Source organism: Dipodomys ordii, unplaced genomic scaffold (assembly GCF_000151885.1).
Source record: "Dipodomys ordii isolate 6190 unplaced genomic scaffold, Dord_2.0 Scaffold48, whole genome shotgun sequence".
NCBI lineage: Eukaryota > Metazoa > Chordata > Mammalia > Rodentia > Heteromyidae > Dipodomys > Dipodomys ordii.
Window position 1 is genome coordinate 13224291 of NW_012267264.1, and position 8854 is coordinate 13233144.

The 8854-nt window shown below is 35.1% G+C and overlaps 1 protein-coding gene and 1 pseudogene across 1 annotated transcript in view; one reads left to right on the forward strand and one right to left on the reverse strand.

Moving 5' to 3' along the window:
* Positions 1 to 328: 328 nt before the first annotated feature.
* The window catches only part of Phf14 (PHD finger protein 14), a 139597-nt gene continuing 131071 nt past the window's right edge, over positions 329 to 8854 (reverse strand). Inside the window, exon 18 of the mRNA XM_013020009.1 lies at positions 329 to 531. Coding sequence (XP_012875463.1) covers positions 457 to 531 — 75 coding nt within the window. The 3' untranslated portion in view covers positions 329 to 456. The remainder of the gene's footprint in view (positions 532 to 8854) is intronic.
* Positions 8016 to 8854, forward strand: part of LOC105988312 — a 4356-nt pseudogene continuing 3517 nt past the window's right edge.

Genomic DNA, 8854 nt, shown 5'->3' on the forward strand with positions numbered 1-8854 from the left:
ATACCAGTATTTCATCTTGCTGCACTGAATGGTTTTAAGTGTTTCCATGTGTAAGCATTCTGTTCGTTTTTTAACTATGTTGCCTATTCTCTATATTAATAAATAAAATTATGGTAAGATAGGTAGACAATAGAGACTAGTAAGAAGATTTAAGACTCTCAGAATTTTCTTTTAAATTATTCAGATGTGTTAATATGCCACAGACAAAAAAAATACATGCTTTCAAATTTCAGTAAGGTATTTTCCTTTAAAAAATATTACAAAGATCCAGCATTGAAATCAAAGTTGAAGTGTTCTAAAATAAAAGAATAAAATTTGAAATGCAAGCTCCTATTTCAATGACTTTATTGAGAACATTTTTGCAAATTAAATTTTACAATTTATCATTTTACAAATTAGAAATTTCATCTGCTACTAGATAAATTGCAAACTTTTCAAAACACTAGAGAAAATCAGCTATTTCTTTGGATTTTTCAGTTCCATATTGAGCTCCTGAGATACATTTTTTCTTTCAGCTTCATTCTCATCTTCCTGTAAAATAAATTTTAGAAAAAGAAACATTAAAATGTAAACTTTAATATAGCTTTTTGACTGTACTTCAACTATACATTTCAACTGTATTTTATCTGCAAGACTATGATCACCAATGACTCCTAGAATCCTAAACAAAAGATTATGAACACATAGAAGAAAATTCTGTAACATTTAAATATAGTCTGTGCTGTTTTATCTCACGTTAGCTCATATTTACTATGTTATTTTAAACACAATCAATTTTATCAATGTCCTAAGAATTACGTTTGAAAATATCTGCCACTGAAAAGTGTTCAATGTAGGGGTGAACCAGAGAATTTTACTTCACTCTTTGATACAAAACAATAAATTTGACTCTCAGATACTTTATGTGCTCGACATGGTATTTTGGTCCTATCTATTATATTTTCTTGACAGATCTGTCAATTTTCCAATTACTTCTACCACCATATGTTATCTGAAGACCAATCAGGTCTAAATAGGAAGCATGGTCGCGTCAGGCTGTAGAACGCTCACGATCATCTACGGTGTCCATGCTAAGTGGTGGCTTTATAATTCACACCATGTTCCTGGGAAATACGGAGAATAAATGAAGTGACATCATAATGCCTGCTACTATGAGAATGAAATGCATTTCATGTTTAATATGTACTGGTGACTGTCAAAGTATAAAGAATGATAGCCCAGGAAAATTTTTCATCTTACAATTTGTAAACCACTTTATTTATAAACCACATGTTTCTTCAACAATGTACAAGAACAAAGCAGTCTTGATATTACTTCTGGCTTATCACATGAGATCTTTCATGTTTATTAACAAAAGGCATTGTCTAACTCTTTTCTGAGTTTATTAAAGCATGAACAGAAATTTAAGTATTTCTACATAATAGTAATAACATCAGCTACCAACAACATGTCATAATATATGTCTGTATTTTGTAAAACCAAATTCAACTGAATTAAACAACTTTGGAGCCCTGTTTAATGAACTGGTTTTATTAGCAAATGCTAATCAAGACTTACATACTTATTTTCTATGAGGAAACACAACCTTCACCTATAATCAATAAAATGGAGAAATATTATTTTATGTGTTGTCTCTTTAAATTCAACAGCATCTGTGATTTAGAATTTGTTGATATTAGTAGAGAAATTATCAATAGGATTTTGAATATCTTTTTTCAATATAACTATATGTACTTTTCCAAGCATAAAAGCCACTATATGTCAATTAACTTTTTCCAGTGTGTCTCTGGTGAGTAGAGGTACTGATTATGTTTAATACCTCCTGAAGATATCTTAATAATAGGTAGTTTCCATATTAGACAAAAAGTCCCAGAGATTGATTTAGCTATAATTGATTATAAATCAAATCTTAAGCTCCACCTTCCATTACCTTCTCAGGTGTACATGTAAAGGTGATGAAAACAAATTTTCTGCGGAACACTGAATTTGTCAAGATGTTTCTGAAAATAACTTTTCATTGTCTTTATTTCCTATTCCTTCCATTTAACAGGGCACACAGTACACAGTTGGAGTCCATTTTGGGGAAGCTAATATTTTTTAATTATGTAAAACAATAGAATAAAAATGCCTGAATTAATGCATACTTTAAAAAACATTTTTCCTTACGCAATGTCACTTTCAGAAACTTAATGAAACTAAAAACAGTAGAGAGTGAAAACATGTGAGACAGAACATGCCAACACAGCCATGATGGCACATCGGCCCTTGCTAGGGGACACAGAAGCTCTGCTCCAGGGATGCTCCTCTCAAGGATGTCTTCTCCATTTAACAAGTTTTATCCAGTTTCTCCCCCACGCCCACCCAGTAACCTTTAATGTCATCCTAACTCAAAATAAATGCAGAGGCTTGAAAATAAACTTGAGGACTATGACACCACTATTATGAAACAAACTTCAGCACCACACTGTGACATGATATAAAATATTGTGATTAATTTGAATATAGTACTGACAATAAAAATATTATGACTAGCTTGAAAAATCAAAATATGAAGATACATAAGTACACCGCAATGTTTAACACAATGACAATCTTTTTGTTATTGAATTGACATTCATTGCCAGGTGCTGGTGGCTCACGCCTGTAATTCTAGCTGCTCAAGAGGATGAGATCCTCAGATCAGGGCTCAAAGTCAGCCCTGGCAGTAAAGTCCCGTGAGACTCTTATCTCCAATAAACTACTCACAAAAAGCCAAAGGAGGTGCTGTGGTAGAGCACTAGCCTTGAGGATCAAGAGGCTCAGGGACAGTAACCTAGTCTTTAAATTTAATCCCCAGGACCAGAAAAGAAAAAAAAAAAGACAAAAGAAAGAAAAGAAGGAAAGAAAGAAACATATCCTATGTGTTGTTTTTTCTGGTATTGTTTCCTGTTTGGGACAGTTTATAACTGTTTCATACCTTTGGTTATGTTGAAGACTTAAAGCATTTTGTCTGTGCTTTCTTTTTACTTGTCATGGTATGGGAATTTCAATTAGAACTTTGAGCAGTTAGGCAAGAACTACTGCTTGAGCCACATCTCAGGTTTTTATTAAGTCACTGGCATGACTAATAATAGTCAATCTATTTCTTCTTTTGTACAAAGACAGATAATCTAGATGTAGAAAAGGATTACAAGGGGGAATACAAGGCAGTCAACTCACACTGCTAAGGAATAACATTAAAAGTGCTCTGGCATATAATTATCAAGATGAGGGGCTGGGAAGGTGGTTCAGTGGTAGAGCGCTTGGTTTGCATGCACGAGGTCCTGGGCTCGATTCCTCAGCACCACTAAGCAAAAAGAAAAAAGCTGGAAGTGGCGCTGTGGCTCAAGTGGTAGAGTACTAGCCTTGAGCTGAAGAGCTGAGGGACAGCACCCAGGCCCAGAGTTCAGGCCCCATGACCGGACCCCCCCCCAAAAAAAATTATCAAGATGACAAAAACATATTTTGAAAAAACATATTAGAACTAGATTTATTCACTAAACTCCAGAAGGAATCTTTTGGGAAATATGCAAATATGTGCATTTAACATCATGGGGCACTTATTAACTCAAATCTTAATTCATAATTAACAATTCCATTCAGAAGGTAATCTAATATTAATGACAAATAACTACATAAGAAATAAAAATTAAAACAACCTTTATCCGCCAAGGCATTTTTTCACTATGGGATATTAAAGGAAAGCAAAAATATATTTTAATAGATAGGCTTTTTTGACTCTTTGTTGAGGTAAGACATCTTCTTTGTTTCCCAATGAATGAAGAGCCTTTGTTACACGCATCATTTTGTTAGTGACAGCCAGCCCTGACAAGTTTGACATTTGTCTCATGAAGTGCTCTGAAACAACTAGTAAGAAAACATACCCTTTGAGGGTATGGAAAGCAGACAGCTTACCTCTCCTTGTCAGTTTGTTCATACTCCAGAACACAGGCTGGTTCTAACAGTCCCATACACCTGGCTAGTTGTATGTGAAATTTCAGGAATACATACTCACATAACACATACATAATATGAAGTGACTACATGTGGTTCCTTCGCATTTTCATTCCTTTTTTTTTTTTTTTTTTGGTCGGTCGTGGGGCTTGAACTATGGGCTGTCCCTGCACTCTTCAGTTCAAGGCGAATGCTCTACCACTTGAGCCACAGCGCCACTTCTGGTTTTCTAGTGGTTTACTGGAGATAAGAGTCTCACGGACTTTCCTGCCCTGGCTGGCTTTGATCTGTGATCCTCAGATCTCAACCTCCTGAGTAGCTAGGATTACAGGCGTGAGCCACTGGCGCCCGGCTCTTCATTCCTTCTTATATTGACAGAATGAGAGTAAAGAAAATGGTCATTTCTAGGCACATATGAGTCATGTAATAGGGTGGCAGTATGAGACTAAAAGAGCTATACTCACAAAACATACATTAAAATAAATAAAATAAAAAGCTACCATGTTTGTCCTAAGGTAAATCCTTCTTCACTGAATTAGACTTACAAGATTTTGCTTAAATGTTATTCAACTTGTACCATCATGTTTCCTTATTACAAATACGAAAGTAAGTTTAGATACTTCAAGTAGTTCAAAGAATTGATGCCAATTAATAAAACCTATTCATCCCTCTTTTCTATTAAGATGAAGCAAAATCCAAGCAAAAGGGGCAACTATTGTAGCACCACAATTCCTATTGCCCTGGTAGCATTTAGACTCAAATTATAGTTTATAAATAAACTAGAGGTGTCAGAGATGGCTGTATATAGCACCTTAACCAAGGAATTAAGGTTAACATCATCAGTAATTTATATTACTTTGACCCCTGATTAAATGCACTAAAAAGATCACATAAGCACTAGTCAGTAGTAGTAACTTTTCCCAATGTATAATCTCAATGCAATCTTGAGTTTCAAAAAATGCCATAAGCATCTATAAAATACCTGAACAGTAGTTCCCCAAAGTATAAAGGTCATAAATGGGAAGTCTTGGAGTTGCCACAAACTGGAGCAGATAAAAGCAACTTCACACCCAATATATATATATATATTTTTTGTTTGTTTGTTTGTTTCGGTCGTGGGGGCCTGAACTCTGGTCCTGGGTGCTGTCCCTCAGCTCTTCAGCTCAAGGCTAGTGCTCTACCACTTGAGCCACAGCGCCACTTCTGGCTTTTTTCTTTTTGCTTATGTGGTGCTGAGGAATCGAACCCAGGGCCTCATGCATGCAAGGCAAGCGCTCTACCACTGAGCCACCTTCCCAGCCTCCCGATAAATATATTTTTCTTCATTGAGCCCCTTTGTACTCTGTCTCTGTGAATTATTTCCAGTAGTAAGTCAGTGATGGGGATCTATGTTCACAAAGCGAATGATACCAGCTGCTTTTACTTTACCAACCTTGATAGTCATTGCAAAGACACCTGATACTACAACAGTAAAATGATGACAGAAGCAAAAACTAGGCTAAATGGCTTCTACATTCTTAAGATTTTAAAAGGTTTTGGTTTTTTTTTTTAATATGCCTTTGACTATGGAAAGAAGCCCTTGAATTTGGATTTAAATGAACAGTTAAAATTATCTGTATGTTTTAATGATGGTCTTCTAAAAAACGTAAGTACTTGTATCTTTTAGGGAAAATATGTAGATACAATCTATTCTGAGTGTTGGCAGTTATAGAACAAGCAGAGAAAAGCAATATTGCTTCAATCTGCGCTCAAATTACTTTCTTTTGCTCAATGAAAACACATCAGCTATTACTCTCAACAGTATTTAAGACTGCTTTAGTACAGAAAATATGCTAGTGCTGCACAACAAGGAAAAATTTATCTTAATAACGAAAAATACTTATGATAATGAAAATGTTTTAGGCAAAATGAGCACACTGCATGTTTTAGACTAAAATTAATTAGACTTTTTAATGTTTTACAATTCCACCATAATTCTTTAAATGGTGCATTTACTTCATAGTAATAAACACTTGGATCATTAAGTAAAGTGCAGAATGTGTGTGATATGCTACATTTAACAACCTTTGGCCTTTCTTCCTGTACTTCTGCATTCAGTTTTCCAATGCATTAAATAAGCAATGGAAGACCACAATTAAATTTCCTGACATTGCATATTTGAGGCTCTTATTTCATTTAATACAAAAGATAATTAATCTACCATTTTACAACTGAATTCTAACTTCAGTGGGGCATGGTAGATACTGAAATGAACTTACAAGAAATGCTTAATTAAATTCACTGTAAAAAAAAGTGCATGAAATTTTTCTTATGCCAACTTGCATATTTAATTACAAATTCTAGGGCTGGAATAAAACTAAGGGGAGCATTCCAACTTAACCCAGCTGAAATTTAAGTGTCATTAAATCCAGCGAGGGGCTAGAGGTACATTCCTGGGCTGGCAGGAGCTCTGCCTGCGTTCCGTTCCCAGCAAGATGTCAACACACATGCACCACACACACAAGCATGGTGGAGCTATTTTACCATTTTTATTTACTCATGCAACTAAGATATTAAAGAAATCTTTTTATTTCTTTTTTTTGCTTCCAGCTTCAAGAAACATACATCAGAAAATTTATTTCATATTATAAAATTAAAACCTTTACTTTAGCAGCAAGATAGGAAAGGAAATTAATATATTTCTAATTTCTATATGAAGATGCATGAATATCTAACTTTTCTTTGCACAATCATTTCTCTCTCTAATGTATTATTTTGGAACAGAACTAGTAGAGGAAATTTGCTTTTGTTTCTACAGCTCCTTTTCTTATCTTTTACTTCCTTATGGTGGCTTAAGGTAGCACAGAAATGAGATAGCTAAAAATAACACTTGGGATTTTTTTATGTATGATTTGGGATCACAAATGAGTCTCCCTGACCAGTGAAGAATTGACATGGAGCACCCAAGCCTTGAGTTCAAGCCCCACAACTGACCTAAATAAATAAATTGGCAATGCCATCAATGGAAGCACACTTAAAGGACTCATAATCAGTGAGTGGAAGGAGTGAATGTGGGATAAGTACGAAAACAAGAAATAAATAATGGCAATTACCATCACCATGAGCAAGGCTATTGTCATTTTTATTATAGTTGTCTTAAAGTAGTTGTACAAAGGAGCTGCTATTTAACAAGGCAGTTTAGGAATACAATGCACCTTGATCAATGTCACCCATTTCAACATTCTCACTCACCCCTCCCAACCCAATCCTTCCCTCACTTTTCTTAATTTTGTAGTAATATGCTAGGGCATTTTCTTAATGAGCAAAAAAAAAAAAATTCTAGAAGCTTCTATCTTCCATAAAAAAATCACATAAGTTTTAAAGTATCTAAGATATGGTGTTAACCTCCATGGGCTATGAATACTACAATGTTTTCTTCATACAGATAGGTTCTTTTCTATTTTTCTTTCTTTCTTGCTTTCTTTTTTTGATTGGCCAAGGGGCTTGAACTCTGGGCCTGGGCGCTGTCCCTCAGCTCTTCAGTTCAAGGTGAGCACTCTACCACTTTAGCCACAACACCACTTCTGGTTTTCTGGTGGTTTATTGGAGATAAGAATCTCACAGACTTTTCTGCCTGAGCTGGCTTTGAACCATGATCCTCAGATCTCAGCCTCCTGAGTGGCTAGGATTACAGGCATGAGCCACCAGTGCCCAGCTACAGATGGGTTCTTATATAATGAATATGTCTGATAACTCAAGGAGCTTTAAGATAGAAAATTCTGTCCCTGGTAGACATCCATTATAGGGAAATGGCTACATGAGAAACTACTGAATTGGTAACTTGCGTTCATAATGGTTCTGTTTTGTTTTTTAAAAGAAATCTTACCTTTTTGGGCAGTTTTAAGGTTTCCAAGTTCTTGTATGGTCAATACTGATTACCAAAAACAAACCAACCTCAAATTCATAATGGAAAAAATTCATCATGGGCCAACAGAAATATATTTTCAAATGTGAATGGCACATGTCCAACATATATTTGTTTGAAAGCTTATGGTAAGCTAGGCATGGTGGTTCATGCTTGTACTTGCAGTGATATGGAAGATGGAAAGTGAGAAGATCATGGTTTACGGCCAGCTTGTACAAAACCATGAGATCCTATTTGCAAAATAACCTAAAAGCAAAAAGGGTTGGAACATAGCACACTTAATAAAGTATATGCCTAGGAATCTCAAGGCTATGATTTCAAACCCCAGCACCACATCAAGGTAAAAATAAAATTATGGTGTATTGTGAAAATGATTTAAAGAAGTTCTTTGAAATATTCTTACATTTTAAAATCTCAAATGTATCAATATTTAAATGTATAAAATACCTATAAACTACTTCCCTTATGGTACTTAAAAATAACAGACATTTCTTTTTTTTTTTTTTTGGAAATTCTCATTACAGGAAGAAAAGCTTAGTGCTTTTTTCTTTTTTTTTTTTCTGTACAGAGGGGTTACAATTACATGGGCAAGATAATGAGTACATTTCCTATCAAACATTGTAGCCTCCTCCTTTGTTTCCCCTTCCCATCCCATCCTCCCCCCATCTCCCCAATCAACCCTCGTCCCCCCCACACCAAAGTTGTAAAGTTCGTTTTCGACATAACGACTTGTACATATCATTGTTGCAATGGGTCCACCTGTATCCCTATTTAAACGATTTCTTTCCCTTCCCCTCCACAAATTATAACAACATCAAATACAGTGAAAGCAGGGGTTATACCGTGGTGGGAGGGACATACAAAGCAACAAAGATCTAATCTTATAAATGTGTTAGAAACAATCGCATGAAAGAAAAAAACATTTGAATATATATCTTAGGGTTCATTTCCCTAATATCAACTTATCTGACCTTTTCT